Source organism: Martes martes (genome assembly GCF_963455335.1).
Source record: "Martes martes genome assembly, chromosome: 6".
Classification (NCBI taxonomy): domain Eukaryota; kingdom Metazoa; phylum Chordata; class Mammalia; order Carnivora; family Mustelidae; genus Martes; species Martes martes.
Window position 1 is genome coordinate 37,366,679 of NC_137893.1, and position 19,333 is coordinate 37,386,011.

At 34.4% G+C, this 19,333-nt stretch overlaps 1 protein-coding gene across 6 annotated transcripts in view; it reads left to right on the forward strand.

The window, feature by feature from the left end:
- The window catches only part of EPHA7 (EPH receptor A7), a gene marked incomplete at both ends in the record, with an annotated part of 167,696 nt that overhangs the window by 54,851 nt on the left and 93,512 nt on the right, over positions 1 to 19,333 (forward strand). For all 6 annotated transcript variants that reach the window (XM_080805651.1, XM_080805652.1, XM_080805653.1 and 3 more), the window contains 2 exons: positions 5,943 to 6,098; positions 6,954 to 7,289. In XM_080805651.1, the coding sequence (XP_080661777.1) occupies positions 5,943 to 6,098; positions 6,954 to 7,289 (492 nt within the window). The remainder of the gene's footprint in view (positions 1 to 5,942; positions 6,099 to 6,953; positions 7,290 to 19,333) is intronic.

Below are 19,333 nucleotides of genomic sequence, written 5' to 3' on the forward strand. Positions count from 1 at the left end.
ATTTCCCCTCACTGCCTCAGCCCCTCAAAGCCACTAATCTACACTTTGTCTCTATAGGTTTATCTATTCTGGGCATTTCATATAAGGGAAATGTTTTTGTGATTGGATTCTTTCACATAGCCTCATGTTTTCAAGGTTCATCCATGTTTGATCACTGAATAATACTCTATTGTGTTTATTCATTAGTTGACACACATCTGGGTTTCTCCTTTTTTGGCTATTATGAATAATTTCACTGAGAACATTTATGTGTAAGTTTTTGTGTCGATACACATTTTTATTTCTCTTGGGTATATACCTAGGAGTGGAATCGTTGGCTAATCTGGTAACTAAGCACTTTTAACTTCTTTAGAAATTGCCAGTTTTTGTTTAAAGTGGCTGTACAATTTTACATCCCTAACAGCAAGGTATGAGGCTTCTAACTCTTCCATATTCTTGCTAACACTTGTTTTATCTAACCTTTTTTTTTTTTTTCTTACAACCATTCTACTGGACATATCTCATTGTATCTCATTGTGGTTTTGATTTGCATTTCTCTGCTGGCAAATCATGTTGATCATTTTTGTGTGTGTTCACTGGCTGTTGTATGTCTTCCATATAGAACTATCTATTCACATTATATGCCTATTTTTGATTGGCTTATTAATGAATTTTCATTCTTCATTTTATTTTTCCTAAAATTCTATTTTATTAGATTTCTTAATAATATCTCATTTTTCCTCCCTCATCAATTTTATGGTGAAGATATCTTGTCATGCGTTCTTTAGAAATTTTGATAGTTGGAGAAAAGACCTGGGACTTGCTGGAAGATGGTTCTAAACGTGGAAAGCTTTTAAAATACAGAAATATCCAGGGGCGCCTGGGTAGCTCAGTGGGTTAAGCCTCTGCCTTTGGCTCAGGTCATGGTCCCAGGGTCCTGGGATCAAGCCCCGCATTGGGCTCTCTGCTCAGCGGGAAGCCTGCTTCCTCCTCTCTCTCTGCCTGCCTCTCTGCCTACTTGTAATCTCTATCAAATAAATAAATAAAATCTTAAGAAAAATACAGAAATGTCCAGACCCTAGTAATGATTCAATTATTTTGATAAGGCCAAGTCATTAGTGTTTTTTCAAAGCATCCCTAATGTGCCGTCATGGAGGACAGTTGACCAAGATATAGATCATCAGTGCCTGAAAGTCCCGGATGGTGTCACTTGTGTCTGAGATTAGAAGTGGAGCTTAAGATTTCCAAAGAGTCCATTAAGGACCAGAAGAATCTTCTTCTAGAGAATAACTCTAGAAGTATGTGGATTTTCTGGGATAACCAGTTTGTGGGAAAGGGTCTTTAGAAATGTAACCGATAGGATATCCACCCCCCCCACACACAAGTTTACCCTTAAAGGTCATAAACCTAAAGAACCAGAGAGTCTGAGTTATCTGCATACTCATTCAGAAGGAGGAGATATTCCATTTCACCTAATTGCTTAACCTACCCAGAAATTTGTCTACAGCGTCTAGGATGACCTTTAGAATTGTTCATCTGTGTTGAGCACAGATTTGTTCTACCAGTACCCTGATTGTTCCACAGACTGTGTGCATCATGCAAGTGTATGCTCAAAGTCCTGGCCCCCTGTTGCTTAAACACTTGACATCCATTGAACACAAGTATGGAATCTGATTGTGAGGAGAGTTTAACTGAGAAATCAGAATACAAGTCTTTAGTAACAACTCTCATGTATTTAAATGTCCTCATGTTCAGAATTTGTTGCAGTATTATTACTTTTAAGTAATTCTTTTATAAATGGGAAACCCTATTGCCTTTTGTGTTCTTTTTTAAAAGCATTGAAATCTCAAACATTATTTGAACAAATGTAGTTACATAGGGGCACTATTCTTATTGAAATATAGTTGAAATTGAGCATAATAAATTATATTTATTTCATCACAGTAGATAATATAACAGGTCTTGTAGTATAGTATATTGTACCATAATTTAGTGGATGTTTTGCACTGTATTTTTAGTGCATGGTAAACATGTTTCACGTCCTTCCTAGATTCCCTTTTTCTTTGATGGCTTTTCATTTAAAGAATGGACTAAGTGAAAACTTGCTTGGTGTATGAAATCTGACAAGATTATGGTTCTCAGCTCTGGGGTAATGAACTTATATTATTTTAAGGACTGAAAATATTATTTTAAGGACAAAAAAAAAAATCAAAAGAATCAATCCCAGGCGTTCGTGGTAACACTGAAAATACTATTACTCAAATAATAGGTGAAAGATTATTTTTACAAAAATAATTAAATATGGAAAACAAATTTTATACATATTCCCAGTCTTCATCAGTCTAGTGAACGTTACCTTAAAATAATCTTCAGGGCACCTGGGTGGCTCAGTGGGTTAAAGCCTCTGCCTTCGGCTCAGGTCGTGATCCCAGGGTCCTAGTATGGAGCCCTGCATCGGGCTCTCTGCTCGGCAGGGAGCCTGCTTCCCTCTCTCTCTCTCTGCCTGCCTCTCTGCCTACTTGTGATCTCTGTCAGGTAAATAAATATAAATCTTAAAAAAAAATCTTCAATTAAAAAGGCAAAAACATCAAGAGGTAGGAAATTAAAATTGTATGTTTCTTGTTGTAACTAACTTTACCATAGCACTCATACTATAGGAATTAAAGTTTACCTTGAGAGTTCAAATGCTATTGAACAAATTGAGAAACAAAGTGAAGAAAGAAAAGTTTCAAAGCCACATTTGGACAATTTCTAGAAAGTTATTCTTGCATACTTCATAGTTGTGTATAAAGGGAATGTATCCTTGAGGTTTCAGAAGACATTTACCTCTAAAAACTTTTGTACTAGTAATTTTTAGAAAGCCAGCTACATCTGTAGAGAGGAGAGACTGCCTTGATTTCCACATAACCTTTTCAGGAGCCATTGCATGGGTCACCTCGTTCATCCCTATGTGGCTGATTGTGAGGTGCCACTTCACCCCAGTTTCTCGCACTGAGTATTTTACTCAAGCTATTTTGTATAGGTATCTCATCTAAAATTGTAATTTTTAGAGCATCTGTTACTTCCTCCCCAAACTTTTTTACCACCCAGTTGCTAACTATTATCCTAAGAGATACAGCTTATGCCTTTGCATGTTCTTGGCTTTACTCTTAACACCATAGCTCCAAAGATTTTGTACTTATTTTTAATAACTCTAAATTAATAGTCTTCCTAGAGATTAGGTGAAAACTGTCTTGTCACAACTTATTATTTTCAATATTAACTGAACTGAAACAGAATATTACTTCAAAGAAAAAATGTTAAGACTTTGATGACCACATTTTTCCGGTACTGCCTCTATCATTATCTATTTAATGATACCCATGCATGTAGGCCACAATTTTGCAGGCATCTTCGATGCCAAAATTCACAGTGCAATTGAGAATACCTATTTGGTATCTCTTCTATGAGGTGTGCTAGGCTATTATTTCATAGTTTTCTAAATTAAAATAATAGCTTAAATTAGTAAAAGGGTATAATGAAAGACAACAAGGACCCATCAAAAATTAATTTTTAGGGTTACTAGAGCCCTGCAGACCCAGTGAATAAGTGCCAGACTTTGGCTCATTGAGCAGTCAAGGCTGGTGGATAGCATATGGTTGAGTATCAGCAGTCCTGTGTTCTAAATCCAGTTTTAACCTAGACAAACAATTATTTGAAGAACTCAGGTTACTTTTGCTTCAAATCTGCTTTCCCATCTGTTAAAGTGGTAACAGAATTTAATGTAACTTTGAAAGTTGAGTGATAAGGATTTTAAATTTCTCCACATTAGGAACCATATATATTCTACACACCGTGCAAGTTGAGCAAGAAATGTCCCTCCTTATTTGTAAGAAAAATAGGAATACGCCTTTATTAGAAGCTTTTATTTGCAATGGGGGAATGAGGATTCTGCGGTATTCCACTAGGTAGTGTGATGCCTACTAATTCTGGAAGCTTTCCCTAGTAAATGGTAAATTATGTTACCATTGTGCTTCCCACTTCCCTGCTCCCTAGCCTCCACTCCTTGTAAAAACTAATACACACGGGTCATTAAAGATGGTCAGCACATATCTCTTCTAACTGGCTCTTTCTTTTACTTTTTAAATTCTCTGGTCCTTAATGTTATCAAGGTGCAGGTTGTGAGTAAAACATGGTCTTCTCTATCTTATGGATATCATATGTGATCACTTAATCATAGACAATACATAAAGCAAAGTACAGTGAATACTTCAAGAGAGGAATTTCTATCCTAAAAAACCCATGCCAAATCCTTTCTTTTACTAGTTAACCATTTTATGTGGCAAGATCGTATCTTTAGAGACATTTTAAAGTGTTATACTTTTGTTATACTATTTTGCAATCAATCTCATTTTCTCTGTGCCTTAGATTTGTAGTAGTTGCTACATGTGAAGTTGTATTAAGCTTCTTTTCCTAAGATGTTTGTGAATGCTTCCTCTTGTATGAATTGCGGAAGCCGTAAAGGCAGACTGGCTTCTGAGGATAGTGGTGGATCATATATTTATAAGGAGATGGTTGTAGTTCTGTTTACATATCTATCACTTACCTTTTGCAATATAAGATGCCTTTAAGTTTTAAAGTATCTAAAACACTTGTCTCATTTGTGTGAAATAGCGTTATTTCTTGAAGCTCAAAAGATGATTTTGAACTCTCAGTTGATCATATTATGTTTTAAATATTGAGCATGTGGACAAAAGTAGAGAAAGACTCAGTATACCATCTTGATAAGATAGAATTGTTTATCCCACCTGAAAATGAAAATGTGATTAAGTTCCTGAGTGATGCCCAAGTTGAGGACATTAAATAAATGTGAATATAATAAGTTAAAAGTCATAATTGAATTTATGTTAAACATTCACTAATCTTTCCTTATAGATAATGATTAATTTCTATTAAATTTGAAGTCACTAAAACCTAAGCATATATTCATTTGATAAAATGAAGGGTAAATTAAACTTATTTATATATTCAATGTATGAAACCATTAATTAATAAAATTTGTTGAAATAATGAAAATTTAATTTGCTTAATTTTAATTAAAGATAAATATATAAAATGATCAATGATTAAAAAATGGTTCAAGACTGCTTGGGGTTAATAGAAAATAGGATCTAAATGAGTAAAAGCAGCCTCACTAGGAGGTGATAGAGACATTCTTTGTACGTGTCTATTCATCCCTGAGAGCAGTTGCTGTGTTAGTGTGACTATTGTTAACCTCTCTTTGCAGAGGAGAAACAGTCGTCATCTGTTTACAGTTGAAGCCTTTCTCCTTATTTCTGGTGGAATAGGTTTTTCCTTTTCATAGGATTTTGTTATTTTTAGTAACAAGAAAGTTCACTTAATGGAATGCAGCCTGCCTTATAACTTAAAATTGGTTGAAATTATACCTTGACGTTTTCTGAAAATTTGGGAGGATATACATTTCTACCATTTTCTGATGAAATTTTTATATCATTGCTATTTCTAGTCAGGTAATTAAAACTATTTTAATATTTTTCAAAATGAATCAAGTAAACACATAAAGTCAAATTTACTGCCACATTATATTAAGAAAACATAACTTTGAAGTATGTTACTTTGTATCAACAAATAAGTAAATTATATTGAAAATGAACTCATTTGAATTAAATATCCTGTATTTCTTTCCGATTAAATTATGTTTCTGTTCAGTTTTGGGTTCTAGATTTTTAACTGATGCCAATTATAGGTGCAAGGTTGCCATATCATTTGGTTTTTATTATTTCACTTTCAAATGCAGTATTAATAAAACTGGGTTATTGACATACATGGGAAAAAAAAATTACCATAGAGAGCTTGTTTTTCAGAAATCAAATTTCCTGTTTTATTCTTTGCTAAATATTACTAAAATTAAAAACATCTATTTGCTCTCATGTTTCTATTTTCACTTTCTTTTGCATACCCAGCCTGTGGCCGTGGATTCTACAAATCTTCCTCTCAAGATCTTCAGTGCTCTCGTTGTCCAACTCACAGTTTTTCTGATAAAGAAGGCTCCTCAAGATGTGAATGTGAGGATGGGTATTACAGGGCTCCATCTGATCCACCGTATGTTGCCTGCACAAGTAAGTTCATATTAGTAAAGTAGGGAAGGACTTTCAGAAGCCTTCCACTCGTTTATATTATTGTGACATTGTTGAGATAGGCTTTGGATTTGTGAGTGCATTCTTCGTTATTAGTAAATGTTTACATTTTTTTCATGTTTGATTAGGCTAAATAATAATAGAAAATAGATACATCTTATGTCATCTTTAGTGAGACTTTCACATCTGCAAAATCAAGATGCATCTTAATGATATTTTTCACATGCATCCGATAAGAATCGTAAATAAATGTAAGAATTATTTGAGTCTTACTTAGATGTGAAATGTGATTAAAAAGTCATGGTTTCCAAATTAAAATTCCATCACTAAATAGAGCAAATCTCACATCTTGGTGCTTCAGTTAATGAATGTTGGAGCGACCCAAATCCAAAGCCAATCCCAGACTTGCTGTAAATCATTCTTGAGCACATTAAGAATGAATAGATGTATTCTCTGTTATATGGTTAAAAGGGATACTATTTTTAAACAACTGCACAACTGTTTTTTTTAGGTGCATTAACTGTTCTTTTTAATTGCTTGGAAGAAAAATAGCTAAAGACTGTGGCAAAAGTACAAAGACAGTTGTTATCCTGTTTTCATTTTGACATATTAAATGGAAAATAAATAAAGCCTCTTGCCAAGTGAATTCAAGGAGGCTTTTATGCAGCTTCTCTAGGAAAGGTAATGAAATGTTTATGTAAAAGAAAGCATTTCAACTAGTTTTCTGTATGGTAATTGAGCCACTAGCTTAATGGCCCATGCTGATCCTTTATTCACGTCTTGGGTTTGTTTTTTTCTATTTTTGTTTATTTGTTTGTTTATTGTTGGTTTCCACAGGGCCTCCATCTGCACCACAGAACCTCATTTTCAACATCAACCAAACCACAGTGAGTTTGGAATGGAGTCCTCCTGCAGACAACGGGGGAAGAAATGATGTAACCTACAGAATATTGTGTAAGCGGTGCAGCTGGGAGCAGGGAGAATGTGTTCCCTGTGGGAGTAACATTGGATACATGCCGCAGCAGACTGGATTAGAGGACAACTATGTCACTGTCATGGACCTGCTAGCCCACGCCAACTATACTTTTGAAGTGGAAGCTGTAAATGGAGTTTCTGACTTAAGCCGATCCCAGAGGCTCTTTGCGGCTGTCAGCATCACCACTGGTCAAGCAGGTATGTTTTTGTGTTTGTCTTCACTAAATGAATAAGGCGACTACATAAGTGAGGGATCTCGCTTGGATATTTAGTTAACTTGGCTACACAGAACTCGATTATTCCCGCTTGTTGATTATTCACACCTTTAACTTTCCTTTGTTGTTTCTCCTGTTGCCTATTAAACCATTGCTAGACTCATTAACATCTCCAGAGATCTGGCAGGAGAAATAAAAAGGGATAAATTGTAAGGCAGTTAAGACTGTTCTACAACAAGCAAGTCTGTGGAAAGATCTTGAGGAAGGGAGTGAAAATTGTGGACAAAATGAGATGTAGGCTGGTTCTTGCAGTTTTACTTTTTTGTGTGGTGTGCGTTTATGATCAAAATCTACATGATAATTAAGAATGATGAAAGAGTTGAATGCCTTGTCTCACTTCCTGTTAGCCAATATTTTACCACATAGAATGTGATATTCGTAATATATGGCAGGTTGGCGTTAAAATTTGCATGAGGGAATTTTAAGTTCATCAGTAGTAGATTTGTGATCCCATTACTGTTCATAACATTAGAGCACATACTTGGGAGATCTCATGAGGATTTCAAAAGAAATAGAATTAGGCAATATTAGCCATGATGATTGTGAACTAGCCTCAAAGCAGTGTTCATTTACATTTTTCTTGGCATGTGAGGTGCCCTGCTCAGTCTTCTTTGTTGTGGTATGTTTTGGAAAATACAAATTGGAAAGGAAGTTTCAGAAATTGGAGACTGTCTAGATCTTCAGAAAAATCTTATTACTAAAAGAAGTTTCAAAAACTGAGGGCTTTCTCAATGTCTTGCTGCTGAAAGAAGAAGCTATGTAGTAGATGTTGTCAAGTGCCATGTCATCATCATTAATAAAATAGGACCTGCACTGGAGTACTGAGTTGTGTGAGCATCATAATAAGCTTATAACAAAGTCTTCTTGATCTTTGGTTGCCTGTCAGAAACCAGTATTATCCCAAATTTCTGGACATAGATTAATCTATTCTTCACTTCCATTTGAATTTTAACAAAATGTTACCTATTAAATTTTATCTGCAGAATGAAATCCATGCATATGGTCTCATGCTTACCTTTTTGAACAGATTAGTGGGTTTTTATTCTAAAGGCTTCATTTTGATGTTTATTTGAAAGCCGATTGCAAATCAGATCTCTTGTGTAAAAGCAGAAGTCTGGAGGAAAAACAACCTAGAAAATTTTAAATTTTCAAAAATTGGGCAAAAGAAATAACTAATTGAACTTATTTGGTTTGATTCCTTGTATTTGCCCTGACCCTATTTACTATTCTCTTCAAATCATTTGGTCAGATATATTTGCTTGTGTTGCTTTATATTGAAATTTGTCACCATTAACTTTACAGTGAGTGAGTTCAAAACATTTTAGGATCATGATTGTGACACTATCGCTGTCTTTAGAACCATTAGTAGAAACTCTTAGGTCTACTGAGCTAGCATTGTTCTTTTATCCCTGCTGATATCAAGTATGGAAGGGACATTTGTATTTATTTTTAAATATGACCCAAAGTTGCTGAACTGATGCCACAAATAGAGTTCACCAAACAGACTGCATTTGGGATCGGGTTTTTTTTTTTTTTTTTTTTTTTTTCGCTCCTATAATAAAGAAAATACTGAATTATATACTTAAAATGAGTAAATTTGGCATGTAAATTATACCTCAATAAAGATTTTAAAATTTTTAAGAAGAATAAATATAAGCAAGTTAAGAAACAATGCTTATATTTTTATACTAAAATACTGATTCAGAACTGCTTAGTCTCTATTGCATCTCAAATGCTAAAACCCCATGAATTTAGAGTTAGCTTTTTTTTTTACTTTCAGAAAGAAATGCATCTAAATAAGGCAGCAATCTGTGGTAATTAAAGAGGTTTGTAGAAGTTTTCTTTTATTTTTTATTATTTAAAATCTTATTTATTTATTTGAGAGAGAACACGGGTGCAAGTTCAAGGGAGAACAGTGGTGGGTGTGGGAGGCAGAGGGAGAGAAACAGACTCCCTGCTGATCAGGGAGCCCCAATGCAGGGCAGAAGTTTTCCTTTATTTTATTTAACGGAGGAAATTTAGAATATATAAATGACTATTCTTTTGAATTTGTATACCCACTTCCCGCTGCTTCCCGCTACCTGTATTTTTGTTCTTTCTAAAGGAGGAATGCCTTGAAATTTTGCCTGTGTTCATTACTATCCATGGAAACCTGCAATGGTCCTTGAAATTCTCCTTCTCTATTAACTAAACAGCATCACCTCCTCCCTAGTTTATGCTACAGTCATTTCAACGATGAGTTGAAATCTGGATCTCTGGTCAGAGGTCAGGATTCCCCTCATCAGTAATCTATCAATGCCTACTATAAAAAGATTTATTAGGAGAATCTGCCATGTGTCTTGATAAGAATAGAGTGGAGATGGAAAATAATCAGCCAGTGTTTGAAAAGTAGTGTAGACACTTTGTATCTTTTCTGTTCGCTTTGCCATTTGGAACACGAGACCCATTCCCCACCAGTGCTTGTGGAAATGAAAGTACACTGACTACCCCTTATGCTTTGTTCGGGATAGGCGTAGGGTTTTTGTGTTAAAGGACCCATGCTGCAGCCCCTCCCCTGCTGGTTAGGAGCTACGTGCTTTTCACTAGATCACTGAAGTTCTACATGACTAAAATTGAGATAAAATGTTGGATGATAGATATTGGAAAAAACTTAAAAGCTCTTTAGTGTCATAAAAATATTACTATAGTGAGTAGCAAAATGAATGCTGAATTAATCCTCTCTTTATATAACTCGTTGTGAACCTGTCAAGGCAAAACACAGAAAAATCTTAATCTTTCCCAGTGTGTGGGGGGGAGAAATTAATGGGGGCTTGGAATTGGCGATTAGTTTTATAATCTTAGAGAGGGAGGAGTTTAATTTTGTTTTGCCTGTGCAAAATATGACTGTTATCTAGTCACAAGTTATCTTAATACTGAGATTTTACTTTAAACCAATAATCATCTTTAAGATGAAAAGTGTACAGAGAATAATATGTGATATTCATATTTCAGTAATTTTTGTATTTATTTATCAGGGACATATGACCTACATAAACTGGCTGAGATATATACATACACACACACACTTTTCATTGTTGTTTTATTTTGTTAGGAATGACTTGACCTATTAAGGGTGAAGTCACACATGTCAAACATATGTATGTCAGAGGTATTTTAAAAATACATAAGTGAGGAGGAAAGCACATGCATTTAATTTATGACATTATGATCCTAACTTTTCTTTACATTGGAAGGTTATCTTGAACAAAAATGATCTTAAGAATTATGTAAGTGTTCTTAAAAGCTTACTATTTAAATGCTATTAATAACAATTTATATATTAACAATTATAACAATTTAATATATAACAGTTATAATATTAACCCAGCCAACTGTACTGAGTAGTGTGTATCAAACTCTGTTGAAGACAATGTTCCTATCCTCAAGGAAGGTAAAAGTTTGTACCTACCCTAATGAGGAGCCCATACTGTAGCAGATATATTTATTTACACATCTAATATGACGGAGCCCTTGAATATAAGGTTATGCATGTTGTAGACTATTAGGAACAAAATACAGAAACCCCAGGAAGGAATGATCCATTCTATCTGTGGGAAAAAGGAGGTCCTCACAGAAAAGATACTAGTCAGTGTCGAACATTAGAATGGATTTGATTTCGCCAGGAGAACAAGCAAATCATATTGTATGCACTCAAGAGGACCTCACTCATTAAGACATTGTAAGTGCCACTACATTCCTTTTCCAGATTAAGTGCATTAACACAAAAATGATCTGCAGAAGGATGAAAGTTCATAAAAACAGGTTACCCTAAAATTATTGTCTCTTTTTACAATACCTCTGTTCACTGTGGGATCTCTTAAAAAATTCAGACCATTTTTAAAGCATACAAAATCAAAATATGTCGTCTTACCCCCCCCAAAAATTTAAAGGACTCAGCAATTATTCTTCAGGTCAGTGATTATGTTATGTTCATCTGTACCTTTCCCGTGTAACACATCTTTCTATATGCAAGCTGAACAATGAATGTTGTGCAATTAATTCCAATGAGGAAACTAGTCATACACAGGAAAAGTTAAATGATTTTACAAGAGTGGAAACATTGAGACATGAATGGAAAAGGCAAAGGATTTGATATTCGATGACATAATTACTTAATTTTAGATAAGTTATTTCAGCTCTTTGAACTTGAATTTTCTTCTGAAATGGTATCATGCTACTTGACTCCTCATATTATAGAAATTGAGCTTTTAGCTTAATACCAGTTACATTTATTAGAATAGAAGAGTGTGTTATAGTACTATAACAATTATAATCGTAGAAATAATAGAGTGAGTAGTTACTGAACACTTACTATGTTCTCGGTATTTTTCAAATGTAAAATGAACACGAAAAGAGTGTCAAGGGGCACCTGGGTGGTTCAGTGGGTTGGGGGAATGCCTTCGGCTCAGGTCACAGCCCTAGAGTCCTGGGATCGAGCCCCATGTCGGGCTCTCTTCTCGGTGGAGAGCTTGCTTCTCCCTCTCTCCTCTGCCTGCTGCTCTGTCTGCTTGTGCTCTTTCTCTCACTCTGTCAAATAAATAAGTAAAATCTTAAAAAAGAAAAAGAGTGTCAAAATTGAATACTTTAACTTATTTGAATTCATGTAGCCCTCCTAAGTAAAGGAGAGGTTTTAGACAGAAGACCTTTAAGAGCCCTCTTAATGCCCATAGTAAAATGGGAAATTTTAATACAATGCAAACTATACATTGTGCATTGCATTATTGATTGGAATTTGAAGTAATTTATAGTTGAGTAAAACATGCACAGATACTATAATTTTAATGGGATTGATAATTGTTAGAATGCTCTAGAAAGCATTGAGTAGGAATTAAAGATGAAAACTATAACCACTTGAAAGAAGATGTGATTTCCCAAGTTGAGCTCTTCAGGAAGAAGACATTTAGATGGGTACGAGGACATGCACTTGGGACCAGTGCCACAGGAAGAGAAAGGAAGGGGGCAAGACTGGAGCAAAGGGGAAGCTGAGCTCTGGTGCGGTCTCCTTGGAATCCTTAGCCAACTCCATGGGGAACTCTCCACCTGTAAGGGACCTCCATATTGCCTAGAGCTGAAGAAAGAGCGTCGGGCTTTCATACCTCTGTGCTGTCCAGACTTGGCTGCGGGAAAGAGTCTAGGAAGGAGCAAGGTGTCATTTTTTAGACAAGGAAATTCTGAAGTGCGGCAGGGAACAGAGGTCTGCTTTTTTAGCAGCCATCTTGGCAGCTGGGCAAATAAATTCTTTAGTCCTTCACTGAGGAGAATGTGGGCAGTCCATCACAGCATCCCAGATTATTGCAGTAAAATACACTGCTTACTTACAATTATTCAGTGTTACGCAATCTTATCACGGACTGCTGTCTTTTAAGAATTTTGCTCTACCGTCCTTGACATGGGAATTTGCTGATAGATTCAATGGTCTAGTGATAAATTCCTCTTCAATGAAAAAGGGAACTACTAAGAAGAGTTATTTCTGGAGGATATTAATAACAAATAAAATATCTCAGACAGAATGTTGTTTACTGTAGCATTTGCCTGCTGGCTATGATTTTATTGCCCTTTTATAAGAAACTTCAAAAGTACCCCTGCATATCTTAATTTGACTAATTTCTCTTATGTTTTCAAATGTCTCAACCTTATTTCTCTGTCCAAATTAACATTTGCTTCGCTGTTCTTTTTATTTAGATTTGTAATGTTTATAATGTTCCAAATGAAATATAACAATGCATTGAGTTATATGATATAACATTATACATAAGCACATTTATACAAAAAGGAAATAGTAACAAAAGTAATTTCCTGTATTAGTCAGAAATATCTTCACTCACATTTATTAGTGTGACTCAACTGTGACTATTTTTCTCATAAATTAACTCAGATCATCTCTTCTCAATGATTTAAAATGGTAGGCCATCAAGTTATGTGTCCTGTAACTAAAATACATTATTCCTATTTAAGCTTATGAATTTTGATATTTCTTTGGAATTTATAAGCTTGATTTATATTTTAAGGGAACATGATGTTAAGAAAATATATTTTCTTGTTTGAGAGCATTTACTGATTATATTGATTAATAAGAAACCCAGCAATTTCCATAAAGTGAAATAAGATAAATGTGAAAAAAAATCCTCCACCCACTTCCAGCAAAAAAACATTTTGCAGAAATAGTATTAGTTTTATTAAAACATATGTACATAAACACACATGTATGCTACAGCAGAAAAATCAACTGAATAAAATTCCTTTAACAGTAAGCCACTCAAAACACACATTTCTGTCATGTTTCTAGTTATTTTATAAGCCTGATGTATCTGAAAGGCAGAACAGGATACAGTCATGCTAATTCATGCCTTAGGGCATGATATTTTAGAAATTTATACATATAGTTTTGTTTAGCAAGCAAGAGTCTTAGACTATCTTAGTGAAATTTAATTCTTTAAAGTTTAAGTATTTGTGACACCATTAATTTAAAAATAAACATGTAGATACATTACCAGTTTTTCTTTAGTGGCTATCAGTAATTAAAACATATATGTAAAGGAAGATTTTTTTGGATACTATTTTAATAAAAGTGGCCACCATGTTGGCAATCATACTGACAATTAGGACTTACTGAGTACTTAGTATGTGCTGACCACTTCACATGTAAAGACCTGGACATCTACACAGTATCTTCACATCCCAAACTTACCATGGAAATTTGGTAGAAAATTACATCTTTCTGTTATATGGTCTTACAGTAAATATCTTGTGGATATTCTTATAACACTGGTGACATATTATCTGTGAAATATCTGTTTTTCCCATTAGACTTCACAGCATAAGCAAACAGTGACCTCTTTGGTCTTATTCTCTAGCCTCTGTAACCAGCTGGGGTCAGGGCACATGCTTATTAGTAAATTTTTTATATTAAATACATAAATTCTTTGTATATTATAATATGAAAAGAGACTTTCTAAGATTATCAAGATTAATATAAAGGATTAGTTTAATTAGAATTCAATGTAATTTTACTTATATTATGCAATAAATATATAAGAAAATGATTTCAAGTATAAACATTTTGTTATTTGGTCTCAAAACTGTAGATATATTTAGAATCTTAAAATGAGTTTTCACCATAACTTGATATTTAAGCATAGATTTAGAACAAAAGCTTAAAGAACTTTTATTTCAGAATATCAAGCTACAAATTACCTTTATATTTGAACATTTTTACAATTCTTCATATTTTGAAAATCTGCTGAAAATAAAATCATTTTGTTTTCTTTTAATATAACATTGAATAGAGGGGCACCTGGGTGGCTCAGTTGGTTGGGCATCTACCTCTTGATCTCAGCTCAGGTTTGATCTCTGGGCTGTGAGTTTGAGCCCACTGTTGGGCTCCACACCAAGCTTAAAATATATGTATATATAATTTTCATAACTTATTTTAATATTTTCCTTTTTGTAGTTTTGTGACTTGTTAAGACTATATCATATAGCTATTCTATGAATTCTCTCAATTAAAATACATGTAAAAATGTTCCTAAGCAACCTGTAGTCTCAACCCCACATCTTCACCTTCATGCAACCTCCATGTTTTCCAATCCCAGTCTCTATGTGAGTTGCCACATCCACCCTTTTCTGATTTTATAAATATTTGTAATGAACTATTTTGCTTATGTTGAAGTTAGGTTGAGATTATTAACAAGTTGATCTGCACACTTTTGAAAGGAAGGACTCTGAACATTTGAAAGAACCCTAGGAGAAGGTGTTTAAAGTAGCCTTTCATATTTTCAATTTAATATATCTTAATATTAAGGTCTTTGATCTCAGCTTTGCTATTTTGTGAATAATTGTATTTAAAGAGCTGAGAAGAAAGAGTTTATTTTTGTAATAACTCAGTTATGACATTGCTATGGATTGAATTATGTCCTCCTCTAAATTCATACATTGAAACCCTGACCCTCAGTGTGACTGTATTTGAAGACAGAGACTATAGGAAGGTAATTAAAATTCCTTTAAAAAAAAAAAAAGAATGTTTTATTTATTTATTTGACACAGAGAGAGAGAGATCACAAGTAGACAGAGGCAGGCCTCTGTCTGAGAGAGAGGGGGAAAGCAGGCTCCCTGCTGAGCAGAGAGCCCAATGTGGGGCTCGATCCCAGGACCCTTGGATCATGACCTAAGCCGAAGGCAGAGGCTTAACACACTGAGCCACCCAGGCACCCCTATAGGGAGGTAATTAAGGTAATTGAGGGTAAAAGAGATCATGTGGTTGGGGCCCAGATCCTGACAGGCTTAGTGTCCTTACAAAAAGAGACACCAGAGAGCTTGCTCTCTCTCCATGTACATTCACTAAGAAAAGACCATGTGAGGAGAGAGAAGGTGGCTCTCTGCAAGCCAGGAAGAGAGGTCTCATCAAAATGTGAATCCTGCTGGATCTTGATCTGGGACCTCTAGCCTCCAGAATTATGAGATACGCAATTTCTGTTTTTGGTTTTGTTTTGTTTCATTTTGTTTCCTTTTAAGGCATCCAGTCTGTGATGCTATAGCTTTCTGAATGGGCTAATACATATATCTATCCCTGAGATAGTTAAATTCCATCCTATTATGTTGAAGGAAAGTATTTTCCCTATGCATAGGACAGGCATAGACACTTTTGTGGGTGCAAAGTGGTGGGAGTTGAAGGAGTTTTAAGCATTTCTATGATTTCTCCCCCTCAAAAAGGTACTGAACTTATTTAGTGCAATAAGTAAGTGCAATGGTAAGTGCCAGAAAGACCAATAGTAATATTTTGCTTTTGACTCCCAAGACAGTTTTTTTTTTAAACGGAGACAATTTATTATCTCATAAATTATAGAAGGTGCTACTTTGATGGTAGCAGAACATTCTATATAAAGTAAGTTATGTAGCTTGTCTCTGAATTTTCAAGCTTGAGCAAGTTTGTCAAATTATTGGCAATTTTAAACTAGCAATTTCAACATGATTAAGAAATGAATGCTGTTTTAGGATTTTCTAGTGAAAAAGTTTTTGTAACTGTATTTTGGAGATTTGAATTTATAACTTGTTAAATTTAAGCTTCCTCTAAATAGGCTCTTCAACAAAATATATGACTGCCCATTAGGATCATTGTCCTGGAATAGTAGATAATGGTGGAATTATGTAAAGTAATTCTTATTATATGTCTTGCCCTTAATAGGAGGTCCTTCATTTTGCTACTGTTAAGTTTACTGAGTGGTGATTGTAGTGAATTGAAAATGTATGCACTAGAGTATTATTTATAAAGAAATAGCTACTTTACTTTTGAAGTCAAGAAGTTTGGTCAAGTGAGATATAGAAAATCTGTTTTAACAGAAATGTGACTAACAAGACCACCTATTCTTCAATTTTAGCAAGAAATAAGGCAAAAAGCAAGTTAACACCAGAGACTTAAATAAAATATGCAAGAATTTTTCAGAGTACAAACCCAGGTCAATATATATTGAATTCAGTCTCTTTTTCTGGAAGTATTACACAATTATAAATAATGAAAGAGCAAAATATATGTATATAGGAGGATTACTATGCTAAGAATATAAATTAACACATTTGTAAAAGATTGTCAATATGAATTGAACCAGGAAGTGATTTCTGCTGAATTGTTAGTTGATCAAAACTGGTTACCTGATTTCCTTGGTGCTCCTGTTCCATAGTACAGAAAGGTTTTGATCTCTGGGTTGTTTGCTTAGTTCTTACAGAGCAAACTATCACAATTATTTCCCTGAAGTATTATTAAAGGAATAGTATTGTGAAGATAGACACAGTTTCAGAAAAAAAATCACTTAAGAGCAAGAAATCAATAAGCTGCATTTCAGAGAATGAAAAGCCAGTGGATGGTAATTTCATACATTATTCATATGTAGATGAATACACATAATGTGAATGGGTGATGAGGAGGAGGGTGATTATGATGATGATGGTAAAAATTTGATGATAAACTAATATAATGTTGTATGTCAATTATACCTCAATTAAAAAAAAAACCTCAGGCTCATAAATTTGAAGTACATATTTTGGTTCCTCTCAGTTCCATTTCCTACATGCTGCTACACCCAACCACACATTATCATTTTGAGCCCTTGAATAAGCTAAGGGACATAGCTTTGAAAAAGGTAAAAAATAGTTCTTAAATTTACAAGCATCTCGTTGTTCTATTTTTGGTACCAGTGTTAAGAGAAAGTAGATGTTGATTATTTTATTCCTTGCTTCATTGGTGATGAATTGAAGCAAATTTGATTCAGACAAGCAATTTGGTGGAATGATGCAGAGCCATCCACAAAAACATCTGTACTAATCATCCAATGCAGTAAATTAGAGCTACAAGCAAAAGACATTGATCCAGGAGGATCATTAACAGTTTTAACCAAATGATCTAAGTAATAGGGTAAAGGAAAGAACACTATCGAGGTCTTGCCTTTCAGATGTGTCAATTACCACTGCAGAAGCCTGTTGGTACTTGTGTCAATTCCAGCTGCTTTATGAGTTCATTTCCTTTATACTATGGTAAGCAAGAAACAAGGATCAGTTAAGAAGTAAAAACTAAGAAAAATTATCCAAATTTCTTGGATTTCATTTACAAAGAGGTCTGTCACATAGGGAGAGATAATTGCTGCAACTGAACAAAATTAATCAGGGAGGAGGCAGAGTAGATGATGTATGTCCTCTGACAAAGTAGGGGCAGAGATATACTTGTAGTCCTGTAGCTGCTTGACTTGTTTAAGACACAGGCACTAAAAAAGATCTGTGAAAAACAATTATCATAGCTTAAGAACACACAGTTCTTAATTATCCATGACGTGTTGACATCAGATAATTAGTGTCCCAATTTTTAATAATATTTAATCATTAACTTTAGCATATAGAAAGATGCGGGACATTGTCTGAGCATAGCATTCATAATGGCAACCATATATGGTAATAAAATGCAGAGACACTGGCTAAGCCGTATCATTATTGTACAGTTTATTCAAATGTTACTAATACCCTTAAACATAACAACTTAAACTCCTGTGACATCACCTGGAATGTGATATATTTATGTGTATAGGCTTATATATAGACAGTTTTAACTATGTACTTTTTAACCTCATATGTTTTATGAACACACATATATTCCTAGGAAAACAGGCATTCAAATGGTAGAGGAGCCTAAATGTTACAGATCTGGGGATCATGAACCTATAGATGACAAGTTAATGAATGGCCTTTTGCAAGATAAGAGGAGGTAGAGCTATAAGTTAAAAGTTTGAGAGAGGAGTTTTGAGCATACCAACAAGAGCTGGCTGAATATAAAAACAAAATGAAGAAGACCAAAAAAGAGTACCCAGTCCAGTTGGATAGGTGGGCCGTCAGAGTAACCAAAGGAAGGGATATTTTCCAAGTCAGTTAATCATAGAATGAAATGTCACAGGAGGTCAATAGAATGAAGAGAGAAGAAAGTCCATTGGATTTGACAATTTTGAGCCATGAGAAACAATTTTGATAGACAAGTTGGAGCAAAAAATGTCATAATCATATTTGTCATGGTTGAAAACAAAGTGTAACACTATGGCATATGCGGTGTAAGTGCACAATGTTGGCTGAATTGAATTGTAATAGATTACTTTTTATGCTGATTTCATACAACATTTATCAGACTGGTAAAAGCTCTAAGATAGATTATGAGTCTGATTTTGTTTGGAAAAAAAATTACTGCCTTTGTTCTTTTCTAATACATTATCATAACCTTGTTTTCTCCTTGTTTTGACATCTCATCCTATTTTCGCACATCTCTGACATCACTAAGAACCCAAATTTAGCCTCACATAAATTTTACTGTTGAGAACCTGGTAATCTCAGTAGAGGTCATAAAAGGAAAGATGTTAATTCCATAAAGATAAACTATGCATTTATAACACTGTCTCCTCT